Source organism: Phodopus roborovskii, unplaced genomic scaffold, assembly GCF_943737965.1.
Source record: "Phodopus roborovskii unplaced genomic scaffold, PHOROB, whole genome shotgun sequence".
NCBI classification, from domain to species: domain Eukaryota; kingdom Metazoa; phylum Chordata; class Mammalia; order Rodentia; family Cricetidae; genus Phodopus; species Phodopus roborovskii.
Genome location: NW_026126619.1, coordinates 4,823,403 through 4,840,463, shown reverse-complemented (window position 1 = coordinate 4,840,463; position 17,061 = coordinate 4,823,403). Strand labels below are relative to the sequence as shown.

Sequence of the window (17,061 nt, the reverse complement as noted above, 5' to 3'; positions counted from 1 at the left end):
GCCTTTTAATGAGAAAAATGTTATATTTTATGATGTAATTTATCCTTGTAAGCACCTAAGTGAAGTATATTTGTGTTTAGATTTTTCCATGAGGAGTTCACTGAGTTCCCGAACCTCGTGGGAAGCTAGAGGTGCCTTCAAAGGACTTAGCTGTGCCTGAGAGAGAAGGTTGCTGAGGACAGGGACAGCAGCTATGTGGGCATGCCCCTTGTTTAGTTGGAGACATTTCCAGAAGTGGCTTCAGAGTCTCCCAGTGACATTTGTGAGCATGAAATGTAGATGCTAGAAGTCATCCATTGTACCCTTCTCATTTTATGAAAGAAACTGAGACCAAGCCAGGTGGCTGCTTCTCTTCCCTTGACGGAGGCGGTGGCACAGAGCATAATACAAGCAGCAGTGTGGTGAACCTCTGATGCTTTCCTCGCCTCTTCCCAACATCACTGTTTGTTGTTGTTTTCTCCTTTTGAGTTGTGTTCCTCTGAGTACATGACGTCTTGGAAAGCTGACAAAGGAAACTGAGAAGTCCTAGGAAATTTCTTATGTGTAACCAGACGTTAGACATGTGGCCAATTGGTCATTTGGGGACTTGAACTCTTTAGCAGTTCATTGGGAGAACGAAGCCCTGGGTATGTCTTACCTTAGATGATGACCTGGGATCTAAGCCACCTGTCTATCATCCTCACAGTTCTGGGGAATTCTCCTGTAACTTTCCAGCAAGTTTCCCTTGTTTCTAAACTGGCCAAAGTTAATTTCTGATGTTTTTGTAAATAGAGGACTCAAGTCGTTCCCACATTTGCTACATTCTCTAAACATAAAGCAAGATCCTTAAATTGTAGTTTTAAAGCACTAGGAAAAGTCATCAAGGATAATACAAAAAAAAAAAAAAAAGGTATACAGAAAAATCAGTGTTCTTTCCCAATAATCCTAATAAGAAACGTCACCACAGTTATGCATCTTTTAGCTATGAGTTTTAATTATAGTTAAGACTTGCTGACAACATAGTCACAATAAATACTTGTTGAATAAATGAAACATGTTTTCTGTTATATGACATTATATGCTAAAAGTCACATCTCAATATAGCTTTTACATTGATTCTTTTATAATTGTAAAGGTAATATGCATTTTGCCCAGTTTTTCTCTAGGTCTTAAAATCTGTGTGAAATGAATAAATTTTAGTAAGTTTTCCTGTTGAAAATGATAGAAAAACATCTCCATGCTGCAAATACTATAAGTACGAAGCCATAGAAAAATATGATGGTTGAGCCACATAGAAGGGATGAGGAATAACGAGGCGTGGAACATTTAGCTTAGTGTTGCTATTTGGAAATTATTTTCTTTTTAGTGTAATTTCACGAATCTTAGCAAGCAGACCACTCTCCCCCCCCCCCCCCAATTTGAAGAATTAAGAATGAACATTTTAAAATGAAGTTTGGTAGTTATGTCCTTTGGCTATATTAGAATTAGATCTGTGGAATAACACAACATTGTGATATATGAACCGATTCATCTTCTGTATTAACAACTAACTCTCTTGGAAACAGCCAAGCCATTTATTCCTAATGGCATTTCAAGACAGCGTTTGCACATTGGTCCAGCTTGGCAAGGCAGGGCAGGGTCATGGAACCCCGTCATAGACACTGACTTCGAGAAGTCACCAGCAGAGGGCTTCTCTGTATTTGTAACAAGTGGCTAGAATAATTGAAGAAAAACTACTTTATTAAGTATGAGCTCAGGTTAAGGGAAAATCAATTTCCCTCACAAAGCTTTGTTGAATAAAAATATAATAGATTGGTTAATTGAACAAGGTTTATCTAACTCTGATAAGTTCAATACTTGGCTTGCTCATGTACTCGAAGAGCATGAGGTATGTTACTTAGAGAAAAATCACAGTGGAAAACAGTTGGCGAGGTCCCCTCACATTAGCTTTTACTGTGCTGAAGGCTTTTTCACCTGCAGATGCTGCGCACTGTGGTCCTCCACTTTGCCCAGCATTGGCTGCTAAGTATTTGCCAGTATACCATTGGGGATATAGTCCTGCCCACACCAGATGTCAGCACGGTTGTCCTCGAAAGTGTGGCTGCGTCCCTGGCATGCCCATGGATCCAGAGAGCTCTTTGTCCACTGCTAGGAGTGAGCAGTGGTGAGCAGGAGGCTGGAGGGGGAACCACCCTGGTCTCAGGTGTGCGGAGCAGGGTGTGTGGGAGGACACAGAGAGCAGAGGACTTGATGTGCTGTGCAATTGCTGTCTCTGTGTTTTCCTGGCTTATTTAGTCCTCCCCAGTCATTTACCATGGGGGCGTGGTAAATGACCTGTTCCCAGGAATGGTTAACTTACCTTTAATACTATCTCTTAAAATGCTACCACCTTTCAGTGACACACTTCATATGGTACCTGACATGGTTGATGTACGAACACTGTTATTCATAAATGTAGTGGGATTTCAGATTTATTGACACCACACTCAGACATGCAACAGATGATGAATTTTGTGTTCTTGCTTTGCCCTGTTTGGATGACTTAGACCAGTGTCTTTTAGTATTCCAGGCCTGTTCCTTGTTGGCTTGGAGATGTGGGGGTTGGAGATGGCTCACTTAGGACTGGGTGTGTCATTCTCTGGAGGTCTGCCAGTTACTGTGCTTTATTTTGTTTGTTTTCACTGCTGATTCCAGGCTCTGTCTTACCTCTCTCAGGTTTGAGGGCCTCTTGGAGTCTATGAACTCCTGCCCAGGCGGTGGGTCAATGGATTTCTGTTGATGGTGATCCTCTTTCAGCCTTGAAGCCAGACTCCCAACTCAAGCTTCTCAGAAGTCCGTTAGACACAGTGGTGTCTGTCACCTTTCAAGTGGGCCTGAGAGCTAGGAGGCCTGCCCTCAGATCTTTCCTCTGCTGACCAACACTTTCTTCTCTTCACCCTTAGGGTATCTGTTGTAGCATCTTGCTTGCCTCTGGGTCTCTACCCTTCCTATAGCCTTGGCTGTAAGCAAGGGGCTGTTTTTGGTCTCACTGGGAATTCGGTCATATATTACTGTAAGATTTCACTCCTCATGTTTGCCTCTGACTATGTAAAACTGGGACACCAGAAGCACAGAAAATTCCTTTGGTGTTAGAACAGGTTGGTTGTCCAATTTAATTTAATGATAATTAATTAATATACTGGGCTTCTTTCAAATTCACTATGTAGCCCAGGCTGTTTTACACTACTACTCAGTTTCTTAGATCCCAAGATTAGAACTGTGATAGCTGGGTGGTGACTCACACCTTTAATCCCAGCACTTGAGGCAGAGGCAGGCGATCTGTGAGTTTGGGGCCAGCCTGGTCTACAGAGTGAGTTCCGGGACAGCCAGGGCTACAAAGAGAAACCCTGGCTCAAAAGATGAGAAGAACAACAAAAAAATGTGCATCGTCTGCCTTTTGCAAACAGACAGTCTAGGTTTCTGTGTTAGAAGCTGACTATCACCAGAATCCCAAAGGCGATCGATACAAGAGTGCTATTGAGAACAGCCTCCCCGTTAGGTGTATCTTTGTGATGTGTGATGGGGCAATTAATACACACTCTGCTCTAATACTCCTTAAGAGAAGACCCTGGCTCCTCAAAATGCCCCCCCCCCCAGCATCCTCTCCTGTATCGTCAGCACTTTACTCTTCACGACACCATTTCTATCAGCTTTAAAGGAACTATCCAAGTCCCATTGAGTGGTGTATATGATGCCAGTGCTCTGGAGGCTGAGACAAGAGCCAGCTCTTCATTATCAAGGCCAGTGGCATCTATGTAGAATTTCAGGTCATCCTTGCTACAGAATGACCCCCCCCACCCAGAAAAGGGAAACAAAGCACCTGACAGCCAACCAAACCAAACTAGCCAAACAGAAAACCAAACTAAACTAATCACCCAGCCACACAAAGAGGAAACAGATGAAAACAGAGGACACCTATATCCCTTGACATGATTAAAATAACTTGTGTGTTTCATCATATCCAAACATGCATTGTATTCAAGGTCTCTTGCAATAAATGACATTATTGCCCATTCAGTTAGTCTTCCCAGAAAACACATCCTTTACATTTCCCCCCTCTAAGAACCACATTTGATTAAACAGCAAATTCTATTACTTTATTTCTAAATATTTCTTAACTAGTATCATTCCCCAGGCTCCACATCGTCTATCCTAGACCAGCTTGCTCTCACCTTTTAAGAATTTTACCATGCCTGTTTTCTTCATTTACTGGTATTCTCCTATGTTGTAGAGTTTTATTTTTAAGATATGGTACATTTGTTTCTGCTGTGGAATTTGTTTAATGATGCAAAGTTTGCGTTGCATTTTTTTTTTATGTTGCATTTGTTTAACTCTGTAAAGCTGTGATTCTTTGCCCACTCTAAAACACCTGATGGCATAATAAAGCGTTGAACGGCCAATAGCAAGGCAGGAGCAAGGATGGGCAGAGCTGGCAGGCAGGGAGGATAAATAGAAGGAGAAATCTGGGAGGAAGGAAGGAGCAAGAGAAGGAAAGGAGGGCACCAGGGGCCAGCCACCCAGCTACACAGCCAGCCACAGAGTAGGAAGTAAAGAAAGGAACATAGAGTAGAGAAAGATGAGAGCCCAGAGGCAAAAGGACAATTTAAGAAAAGCTGGCTAGAAACAAGCCAAACTAAGGCTGGGCATTCATAAGTAATAATAAGTCTCCATGTGTGGATTTATTTGTGGATTTATTTGGGAGCTAACTGGTAGCCCCATGCCTCCCAAAGAGCAAAAGCAAAAAAGGTAAAAACACTAACAACATTTTGGTGTTCCACAGTGGGGCTAGAGTAAAAGAAACAACACTCCTGGAATACAGCCGGACTTTTAAAGTTGAGAGAGAAGTGTGTGTGTGTGTGTGTGTGTGTGTGTGTGTGTGTTCATCCTTGCCTAGCTTTGCACACCTGCTCACGGCCCTCTGTTGCTCCTCTGCTTCATGTTCTCTACTGAGATATTCTTGGAATAGCCCAAAGGATTTGAACAGCCTCACCTTGCTATCAGCCTTCCTCCCTCACCCGTCGCCCATTCTGTGGCGGTCACACTCGGTCTTTCATTTCCTCAAAGTTCTGTGGGCTCCTTTAGTTTTCAGTCAGTTATGTAAGCAGTTTTTCCTGCTTGGTAGTTTTGGGTTTAATTTAAAAATCACCTTTCAGACCCTTCATTATTTTCTTCTCTCTGACAGTCACAGAATGCCTTGACTTTAATCACATTCCCCAGAGTTGCACTGTGGTAATTATTTTTAGAATTATTTTTAATGGAGCTTACATTATAGGATTCTTATTTGGGGGAGCACCTTATTATTTTTCTCTATTTCCTTTGTCTTGTATTATAATATCTATTGGATTAGTTTTCCAGGTGATTTATATGTTTTATTCTTTTATGTTTCATGTCATCTAACATAACATTTTAAACCATAGTAATGACCTCAGAATCAATATTAATAATTATCTATCATTTTTTTGTGATTGGATGGGTTTTTCCACCTGTCTGCTTCTAAAGATTTCTGTCTTTTCTTGTCTGTATGAAAAGGAAAGTAATTTAGCTCAACCAGGATGTAAGCTAGATGTTAGATTATGAAACACAGGGCATGCTGGCATTAGAGAGCCATTCTCCCCTCATCTTTTAATATTTTATTCCTAAAATTATTTTACTTGGGGGATTATAATTAATATAATTGCATTATTTCTCCCATTCTCTTCTCTCTCTCCAACCCTTCTTATGTATCATCTTCTTGGTTTCTTTCAATTATGTATAGGTGTGTGTGTATGTCGTGCATGTATGCCTGTTTGTGTGTGTGTGTGTGTGTGCTCACTGTGATCAGGAAATGGAGGAGAGGATACCTTCAGAAGGCATTAGTATAGGTGTAACGTAATCTTGAGTGGTTCCTGTTGTTATAAAGATAATGACCTCCTCTCTGATTTATCCCTGGCTTCCCATCTTGCTATGTGATCTTCCAAACGAGTCTCTGCCAGTTCAATCCTGTCTGCTGTGAGGATTTTGCTAGAATTAATTTCTCTTAGACTTTCAGCCTAAAGGTTTGTGAGTTAAACATACCTCTTTCAGAATTAAGGATATTTTGTTACAGCGACAGGAAAATGGACTCATATACTCCCCAGGAGTGTATCATCTTATCAGGGAGGGTTCTACAGAGAGATACAGACAATAGGGCACGTATCTATTCACACACACAAATAATGTATAAAAGAAAAATTTATATATGAAATGGGCTCGTGGAACCTGAGAAATCCCATAATCTGCAGTTAATGAGCCCGAGACCAAGAAAGCCAATCGTTTAACTCTGGTGTGAATCTGAGCCTGAAGGAAGGGGAACACATTTTGCTGCTGCTTTACTGTAACTATAGAGAGATCATGTTTTGTTTTGTTTTTTTTTTTCTCTAATTTTTTTTTCTTTAGTTCTTCAGTGGATTAGATGAGACATACCTGCATTGGCAAGGATGATGTGCTTTAATAAATCCACTGATTCAATGCTAAACTCACCCAGGAACAACTTTATAGAAAACTCAGAACAGTTTGTCCAAATATGTGGACACCCTGTCATCCAATGAAATTGACCCATAAAATAAATCATCATAACTACCCTCCTTCCTGTCAGCTATTATTGTGTAGCAATTTCCCCAAAGATAAAATCCTCCATTTTGAAAGAAGCTGATGAAGACTCAGGATACCTTCCTTTTAGGGAAGGAAAGCTTTCCATACTATAGGGAAAGCCCTTTAAAATGCAGGAAGTAAACAACTCAAAAGCCCCAGGAAGTCTCTGAAACAAAGCAGATTCACTACCCCCCCCCCAAAGCTTATATAAACAGAACTACTGAGAGACATTTTCAGACAAGGCAAGATGCTTAGAAGAGGCAGCCTAACTGCCTGGAAAACAAACCCTTAGAGTTCTATGGAATAGGTTCGGACCAACTGAATTGCGGCTAAGAATTACTCTGATTTGTTGGGATGTCTGTGAACTGTGCAATGAGCTTCAGAGTTCCAATTTTCATGAGTTCTCACCCATGCTGTGGTGGGCTTTTGGTGGTACAACTGTCTTTGAGTCATTTCTCCTTGTTTAAGTAACCTGTTACCTATACTCTTGTAAGTGATTATAATAAAATCTTTGGTTCATCAAGTTGGACTTTGATTTCCTATCTGGGATAAGTAGACATTTATTCATGTCTTCCTAGGAATTGTGTTACACAACAGCTATGAACCATTGTGACCACCACCACCAAAATACTAATCAAGTTAACTCAAGCTAAATGGATGTTACTGGATAGATATAGCCATGGAAACACTTGCTTCTTTGCCTCTTTCTGAGTAACCCCCTCATTCTATTTCTTTCTGCAAAATAACCGAATGTGTTTGCCCATTTAATAGCATAAACATGGATGAAAAATAGCTGTCATCTTCAATTCTGTCTGGGCTCAGAAAGGCAGGGCCCACAACCTTTTAGGACAACAAATAATTTTTGTCTCCATAATTTATATTTCAGTGCCTGAGAAAGTTATGGATCAGTTCTAAGACTAGACATGTCTTCATTTTATGGGGAACCTAGTGCCTATATTGGTGGATAGAGTATATAAGTGCTCTTTTGTTACTATATCAAACCACAGTATACTTAGTGATTTAAAACAACATGAATGTAACTTATATCCCTGGATATCTTAAATCTGAAATGGGTTTCACTGGGCTAACAAGACATGGGCAGAGATGCCTTCTCCTTGAAGTTCTGGAAGAAACTCCATTCCTTTGCCTTTGGTAGTTTTGGAGACTGTTTTCTTTCTGCACTGTGTTTCTCTCTGACAGTTCTCAGCACTTAACCTTTTTTACACTGGGCTCACAGGCATTCTCCAGGATAATATCTTCTAGAAAGTGCAGCCACATCTTTAAAACCTGCGGTTCTTGAGTAATACATTTCCCAGGTTCTGAGAATTAGAACTTAGATTTCCCCCCCAGGGTTAATGAGAGAACAGCACATCATGCCTCTTCAGTGGGTGTCTTGAAGGTGTGTTGCCAACAGACCAGAGGCTGTAGAGCTGGAGGAACTGCTTTGTATAAAGAATCTAGAAAGAGTAGGAAAACTGAACATGTCCATGTCATCTTTCCAAACAATTAACTTCTCCACAGTAGGCAGGGATGCCCATATTTAACCCACACTTAGTTTTTCACCTTCAGTTTCTGTGTTTCCCAGAGGAATTTGTTAACTCCACTATATTTATAATTTGCCTGCATTTCTTTTATTCTATATGTTTTGTATTCTGTTTCCCTATAGCCAGATTTTCTCATTATCAAAAATATAGACACCTAATGCCCCTAGACTTAATTGGAAAACATAACTGTAGGGGCAGTGGACTTGGGAATCTTTGTCTATAAGAATTACCTAGGGAGTAACTCTTATAGACACCAGTTAGAGAACTACCACTGTCTTCTAAGTAAAGTTGATAAACTTATCTTGATAGAAGAGAAGACTGAAAAAAATAAAAAAGCTTCTAAGGGGATTAGGGCATTATCACTGCAGCTTTTGTGAGATAATGATAACAATTTTGTATGTAATTCAGTAAGAGTCTAATTCAGGCTGGAAGTAGGGGAGAGGTCACATCAAGATAAAGGGGGCTTGACCAACTGTTACTTGATTCTCAAATCACAAGGAAGAACTCGGTTTCTTCTGTTGTTTTTGTACTGATCATACTGAAATCACAGTAAGACCTTATCTCCAAAGACAATTCAGTTTCAACCTTTCCAGTACTGAGGAAGTATGTGATGAAATTGACACTGGCCGCTGTCCAGGGGTTTATAGTGGCAACTGTCGTTAGCCAGGTTGTTGCTGTGTGAATTGAAATCTTGGTGTGATAGGAAACCATCCAATCATGGCACCGAGGAATCTGATGAATTTGTTTTTTAAAATATGGTTTGGTTGTTAGTATTAATAACCAAAAATTTTACTTAATTTATGTAATATGATCCAAAGATGAGTTGTTTTGATGTGCTTTTTTTTAATTCCACATTTTGTAGTTATTTGTTTTGAATAGTTTTCAGATATAATTAAGCCGGAAAGGTAAGCCGAAGTTAAGCTAATAAAAAGAAATATTCAAAATACATGGAAAGAAAAGCCTGTCTTTGATTTTTTGGTGCTTTTTGTTTTGGTAATATGGTAGTTTATGTGATATTAAAATTTCCCAGTTATGAAATAGTCAAAGGTGATAAATAAGATAGTTAATCACAGAAGTCACTTGATGCTTCCACATAGCTATAAGGGACATTCCCAGAAGCCAAAGCCAAAGCCAGAAGTGGACTTAGAGTCCTTTCAATTTTAGATTTCCTTCGATTGGAGTCATGGTTTGAATTCAGACTCTAGGAACCTTCAAGCTAAGAAATCAACAGGAGACTCCTGGAACATGTGGTAGCAGTAGATCTATATTTTTTGGGTGTGTGTATGTGTGTGTGTGTGTGTGTGTGTGTGTGTGTGTGAGAGAGAGAGAGAGAGAGAGAGAGAGAGAGAGAGACACATCCTTAACTCTGGTGCTAAAAGGATTCTAATAGAAAATGCAAACCATGTACACAACACACAAAACTGTGAAACTCTTAATGGAGTCCACTTAAGAGAAGCAAACTCTATAATCAGAGGTATTGAAACCATTGTTGTTTGCTCCCCGGTCATTCAGATACTTTCTCCCAGGAGTTTTAAAGTAGGTGCACACAAATGGATCCCAGACATGAGAAATGAACTCCACTCATTTTATTTAGTACCTCACACAATGCTGTAGGCGGTGTAAACACAGCGTGTCGTAGTAGTCTGGAGAACACAAGAGGTGAGGTGTGAGGTGTTGACAAGGGGAAGCTAGTTGGAGGAACACTAACTACTTCTTCCCCCCTGGGTAGTGCAAACCAATCACTCTACAGCAACCTGGAAAGTGAGTGTCTTCATAAACTACAGCACGAGGACTTTCGCGTCTAAACTTTAAATTGAAATAATGACTAATACAGATATGATTTATGAAGTGTTACAAATCCTTATATGGTAAAGCTGAGATAGGTCTCACATCTAAAGTAAATTATGTGAAACCTCCCAGACGTTGTCACATAACACACAGCTTGAAAGCATATGAAGAATTCTGAATACTACCTCATTAATAGCAAAAGAATGAAAGTCGTAGTGCTAGAATTCATTTTAGAGATAGGGCCTTTTTGGTATCTCAATGATAAGACAAATTCTGGAAAAAATTATGGAACCAGTAATGTGTTAAGTTTAGCAAAGCACATGAGGAATAATTGAATTTCACTAGTAGATTGTGATATTATGGGAGTCACATGTTAGCTACTTTAGATGTGGTCTCAACTCATGTAAACGAATGTTATATAAATATTCTAGGGAAATAAATTTCTTCAAAGACAATGGATTTTGTTACGAAGTCCCGTTATCATTGACATATATACCAGGAGGTCAGAGTTTTCCCAATCTTGCCAGCTGTTTTGAATGTGCTGTACTGAGGCCAATTGGTTGTTAGGTGTCAACTTTCTGAAGCTCATATTCCATGTGGGAAAATGCTCAGTGCTTTTGTGGCAGAAAGGGAACTGTTTATTGCTTGCCTTCTGTGCTTGACTCAGGCTTCTTATGAACTTAGTATCTCTTCATAAACTGGTTGATGACTCACATTTTGCTTAGGTTCCTTTGTCAGGGTAGAAAGAAACATAAAAGCTGTCGTTTTGACAGTAATAATCGCACATAGCAATAGTCATAAATTCTCTTTTTGTGGCTCTGGGTCTAATCTTTCATCTAAGACTCTCTGTTCTGTTGGAGCTATTCACGGAAGCCCATTTTGCTTATTTTCATCCCGACTACCATTTCAAGTAACAAGTTCATGATGGAGTTAGTTGAAAAAGAACTTGGCATTTAGTTATTGCTTTTGTTGCCATTGTTCCTTTTTCTTTTTAAATTTCTTCCCTGTGAGAAGCCTTGACAGAGGGGAGGAGAGGGAAGGCACACAGTAAGCCTCTACTTAGAAAAAAATTGCCACACTGGGCAGTATTTTGTGTTTGTGTGTGGTAATTTTTACTGCCTTCTTTACCAGACAAAACACCTCCCAGTGTCTGAATACAAAATATAAAAACAATATAAAAACAACAACAAAAAAAAGATGAAAAAAAAGTCAGATGATAGCCTTGGAATTTTCAGTTTTATTTAGTGAAAATTCAAGTGATGTTTTTGAATCAAAAGATATATGAAGTTTGAGATGAAAATTCAGTTATTAAATTTAATTTCTTGTGCTATCAAAGTTTATATGAGAAACATGAAGCTCACAAGACTTTCTAATTCTCTTTAGGCAACTTTCAGGTACATTAAAAATAACTAGGTTTGTAATCATAAAATTTAGCTTGGATTTCAATTCAAGAATTTTCTATATCTGTGTCATTTGTAAAAAATAAAAGTTCTTTCAAGAAAAAAATCAAGATGTTATTAGAGAAAAATGATTCTGAAGTATGATTTAAACACCTGTTATATCATACATTGTTATATGTGTAAAGATAAGAAACATTATTGTAGATTAGCCAGAGGCAGAGAATCAAAGATTTAGTAGTGTATGTTGATTTAAAACATTTTACACAAAAGATTTACTTCCCTTAGTCTGAGAAAGTTCTTTGGAAGGCAATTTTTATGTTCTAAACAGAGCGTAACCATAGCTTTTCAGTTATCCTATATTGTCATGTTAAAAACAGTTGATTTTGTAGTTTTTGACCATGGCTTAGTAGATGCATTTCTGGACCAATGTTTAGAATATAAATATAAATTATTTACTGAACTATCTGTGTAGACTTAATTGTCTAATTAGTTCAAGAATAACAGGCTATGAACTTTTTAATCAATATTATTGAATGCATGCTTTACTTTAAAGTATATGTATTAAAATTCAGAATGTGTGTTGTAGACAGGCACATAGCTACATTTTAATGCTATTTATGGGTATATTTCATGCTTACTTTTTAAATTGAATGGTCAAACATTTTTCTGCTGCTTCATGGAGTAAGCTGTTATTTATCAACGGAGAATTAGGACCACATGGAACAATAATACACCATCAGTGAATTTAGGACAATAACAGGAAACTATGATGCAGTGGATATTGGCTGAGTCAGCCACTGGATTCATTGAAATTATTGTAAAGGAAGTGTCTGGGCAACAGAGAACAGTAATAACTGCAGTGAACTACTACTGTAATCAGACACTTCTTGTTATTGTAGCCCATCTGCTAAGTAAGAGGGACAGGGGCAAGGAAAGCCATGGGATCTGCTGTAGGAAATGTGAACCTGTTGCTTAAGCATGGCTTTCAGGTGTTTTGGGCTCAGATCATCTCTTTGCTGTTCATTATGAAAGATGAAAGTATTTCCCTGATGCTGTTCTAGGCAATCAATTGCTTCTGGAGAAGAGTGACATACTGCTTGAATAACAACCCTTTCTTTGTGATCTGAACAGGTGCTTGTCATAGAGGATGGAAAAATGGAATAGTAGCAAGAGTTTTCGGTACCTGATTAGTTTTGTTTCCTTTTAAATGACAACTATTAGAAAAAACATTGCTTTCTTTTCAAATCTATATCTCTTCTATGTTTACCACCTCTGTGGACTGATTAAAATGTCAACTTATATTGGACCATATAGGTGTTCAGTTGGAAATACATGCATATCCTTTTAATTCCATTGTTAAGAATAAGATACTATATTGTAGATACTATAGAGAAAGTTGATTAGATTTCATTCCACCTGTCCTCAATTATTACTATTTTGTGACTAATAAGACATGGAGTATGGATCCACACTTAGGAATAATGGTTATTTCATGACGTTAGACGAATTAACCAAATATTGTTTTGATGCTCTCATCTTCCAAAATTATGAAAGGCTGACATTGGCTAAAAAGGTGTGTGATGTGCAGGTGCATGGCTGGCTGTAACTAATACGGGCTCAGGCAAGAAGCTGCCTTGCATTGCTAATGAGAGACTCAGCCAAAGGGCTGACTGTGAGTTCTTAAAACCTCAGATGCTGTGTGCTGAAAGCTGCAGTTTTTCTTTCCGTTGCTTTATCCCATAACTGTATTCATTTGAATTTGAGCACACAACGGATAATCACGCTTATAAGATGCCATCATAGTGAAGACCAGAATTTGCTTTCAGTTTAGGGAGAAAAACTCCACTGAAATGAACATTGTGAGAAAACTCAATTTAATGGTACCTTGGAGTGTTTTCTCATTTCATATACTGCTGTTTTTATTGCAAGGTAAGGACTTCTGTATTTTTGTCTTCACTTACCATTCTCTCTTGAAATTGATATAGTTTCCTTTAAATTAATTCTCAAGCATTGTGGATTCATTAGAATAGATATGTGCTGAATATCATTCAGACATTTTTACTGAATCCTTAAGAATGTAGAGAACCTGAATCTTTTTCTTGATATTTCTGAATTTTCTTTAGTGGCTATTTAAAATTGCGCCTTTATCATGATGTATTACCACTGTAACCTACTCCTTTCAGACATGTTTTACAATTGTTTCCTGTATGTAATTTAAGCATTAGGAACTTTGTAATAGAGAGAAATAGTGTGCTTAAAGTTGTTTCATATCATTAAAATCTAAGAGTTTTTAGGTCTAACTTTAACATTTGAGGTTATGAATTACTTTTCAATTTTTATAGCAAGTTTACCTATACATTATTTCTCATTAAATGTTTTTATGGAGATGGCCTTTGTTTATTTCTTCTTTATTCTTTCTTTCTTTTTCTTTTTCTTTTTTTCTTTTTTTTTTTTTTTTTTTTTTTTTTTTTTTTGCTTTTTGATTCCTGAAAAAGAGTCTATGTTTTGGAACTTTTGGGGGAAATGGAAGAAATGACAGAGTGTGAAAGACATCTCAAAGTCACTATCTACCCCTCACAGCAGCACTTGGTTCTCAAGGAAAAAGAGGTAGCTGCTGTGCCAGAGTGTGCCAGAGGGGCATTGGGATTGGCTTGTTCAACATGATCATTTCGTGGCTTGTTTCGCATCATGCTTCAGCTTGCCAGATACTACGTGGTAGGGCCAGAGCTAGAACGGTTCTGCCATCCCTGGTCTGGCCCTCACTGTGTTGTGTGTTGCCACCGTGTCAATCTATGGACATGGGTGGACCATAGTTTCTAGATTATGGTCACCTCAGGATTATCACAGATTATGTGCTGGTCAGAGTCCTCGGAAAAAGAATGAAATAGCTAGCAGAAACCCTCAATCCACACTTTAGAATTTGGATAAGAACGATCCGTTAAATAGCAGAACACAGACCAAGCTATTTGTATGTCCTGCAGTCTTACCAGTCTGTGTTTGTCTCTGGCAGGACACATCTGTGCATCATCTATCCTGACAGAAACACCGGAGTGAGTATTTCTTTGCCTTTGTGCTCTGGAACACCAGGGGAATGAGGATATGCCAAGCTCAGCAGACAGTTCTGCCCTCTTTTTAAAATCACAAATGAAACATTGACAGAAAGCATGCGGTGTTCTTCTTTGAAATATTTCCATATGTTAGAAATGGATGGGCATTTACTTGCCTATTCAAAGGAAGCTTTTGGTGTTGTCCACCGTCGGTAGGTCCTAAAGAGACATTTCTTTCATCTAACAGGTTTGTGAAGGAATTATATCCAGGAATGTGTTCTTACATTTTTTTCTGTTGACTTACAGTATTGACTGCTAATGTATTATTGTTAACATAAAGTAAAACTGGTTTGACTGATTATATGACTAAAATTGTTCTAGTAGTAAATAATGAAAATAGTTCTTACTGCTTTGTTTAATGAAGAGCAGAAGTATATTAATTGGATTTTAAAGAATACCTTTATTGATAAGGATAATATAAAATATGAAATTCGGTAAAGCAGATGTGAAAGTTAATGAATTAATGATTTGATTTGGATAACTGACAATTAAATTTTTATATCACTCTGCTTCTAAATGACATGGAACAGATGAAATTCTAATATCACGTTTGGAAAGGTAAATGCACACTTGATAAATATCTACTTCAGCAGACTCGTGCAGTCGTAGGGAGAATAAACTATGCCCATTGATGCTACAATACTACACTTTTTTGTTTATTTCTCAATCTCATAGTTCCTTCCTAAAATTCAGTTTATATCAGAGCCCGAAGAGATTTGTGGACAGTCCTGAACTTGGTAAAATGAGACAGCTCCACCACCCAAATCTCACCCTTCCAAAGGGGGGGGGGAGTGCTCTAAATGTTAAATCAAGAAAGGCCTCTTTGATAAAGTGATGGAGATCTGGAGGAAAACACCAGCTCCCTCTTGGGAAAGGCTGTTCAGGTTGCCCAGGGGGCCTCTGACTACACAAGTTCTTTGTGTTTTCTTGCAGAAGTGAGTTTCATGAAAAGGAACAGAAAAGAGCTCTGTTAGCATTACAGGTAGGTTAAGCCTCAGATGGAGAGAGGCAGAGAAAGAATTCATTCCGCTTTGGGCTCTGCTGTCACCTCAACAATGAGACCTTTGTGGAAGGGATGAAATGCTAAAAACAAGACAGGAAGGAGCATGAAGAGGCGAAGGCATTTCTCTGCAGCTTTTATTGTATTTTATCTTTTTTCAACCCACAAATATATTCTCAGTTCACATTGATTTGTTTGGAATGAAACACTTTTTTTTCCTCTGTCCTCATTCATCTCAGTAACCTGTGCGTAGGTTTTGGTGTCCATGTGGATTGGTTATCATCTACTTGCTGGAATGCTTGGACGCTTTAGAAAGTAAACACAGTATTGGGTAGGACGATAGCAGCAAGGCAAACACACCTTAGAAGAAATGGAAGAAGCCTGAGGTGTCACAGGTTAAATACAGCAAAAGGGCATCAGACATATCCCGATGTACTGACAGACAGTTTTCCAAAACAATCCAAATTCTGGGTATTTCTAAAATGCAGCATACTGTAAATTTGAGAACATCTTGTCTGCTTTCTATTATATATAAGGGATTCTGGGTAACAAGATTGCATTATCATTAAAATATGTAAGAATGCTCAAAGGAATGAGCTTTAGAAAATATTTGTGAAAGATAGATAATAAACTAGAGATTTAATTTAGCAAAGACTTTTTTGGAATATTTATGTAGTTAACAGGGAGCCTTTGACAAATCCTGAGATCCAAACTATTTCTCTTTTTTTAAATATTATTTTTAATTATGTGTAAATGTGTGTCTACATGTGGGAGTGTGCACCTGAGCCTGAAGCCTAGGATCCCCTGGAGTTGGAGTTACAGATGGTTGTTGAGTTGCCTGACCTGGGTGCTAGGAGCTGAATCCAGCTCCTCTGGAAAAGCAGCAGGTGCTCTTAACCAGTGAACCATCCAGCCTCTGAAATGCAAGTGTCATAAATATTTCCTTCTAGGCATCTTCATATGTGTATTACAGTAAACTGGAGAAAATGAGTAGATGCAGAGGACAAATATGTAGCAGGCTTTCTTGGACTGCCTCAGGCAGGCAAGTAAAACAGCAACACGTCTTTACATAGTTAAACAATTATTCTGCAGCACAAACAAATGTAACACATCTTTATTTAAAGAAATATTTTATTCCAGAACACAAATGTTACATAATGGTTTGACAATTTAGAAGACAAAATAGATTCATTTTTTTTTTTTTTTTTTTTTTTTTGAGATTAGAGATTCTGGTGTGTGTGCGTTTATATAGTTTGGTGAATTTGTATGAGGACAAGTATAATCACTGTACTTGCTCTGTGGAGGCCAGAGTTTGATGTTAGGTGTTATCTTAGTAAGACTTTTATTGTTGTGAAGTGACATCATGATTATGGCAACTCTTATAAAGGAAAAGATTTAATTGATGGGGCCCACTTACAGTCCATCATTATCACCATGGTGGGAGCAAGGCAGCATGCAGGCAGATATGGTGCTGGAGAAGGAGCTGAGAGTTCTACATCTTGACTTAGAGGCAACAGGAAGTTGACTGACAGTCACAATAAGGGAAGCTTGAGCAGAAGAGACCTCAATGCTTACCCCAACAATGACATAAATTC

General features: G+C 38.4%; 1 protein-coding gene across 1 annotated transcript in view; it reads left to right on the top strand.

Moving 5' to 3' along the window:
- Positions 1-645: 645 nt before the first annotated feature.
- Positions 646-17,061, top strand: part of Otogl (otogelin like) — a 133,614-nt gene continuing 117,198 nt past the window's right edge. Inside the window, exons 1-4 of the mRNA XM_051206415.1 lie at positions 646-702; positions 1,960-2,182; positions 14,370-14,409; positions 15,400-15,448. Of these exons, the coding sequence (XP_051062372.1) occupies positions 646-702; positions 1,960-2,182; positions 14,370-14,409; positions 15,400-15,448 (369 nt within the window). The remainder of the gene's footprint in view (positions 703-1,959; positions 2,183-14,369; positions 14,410-15,399; positions 15,449-17,061) is intronic.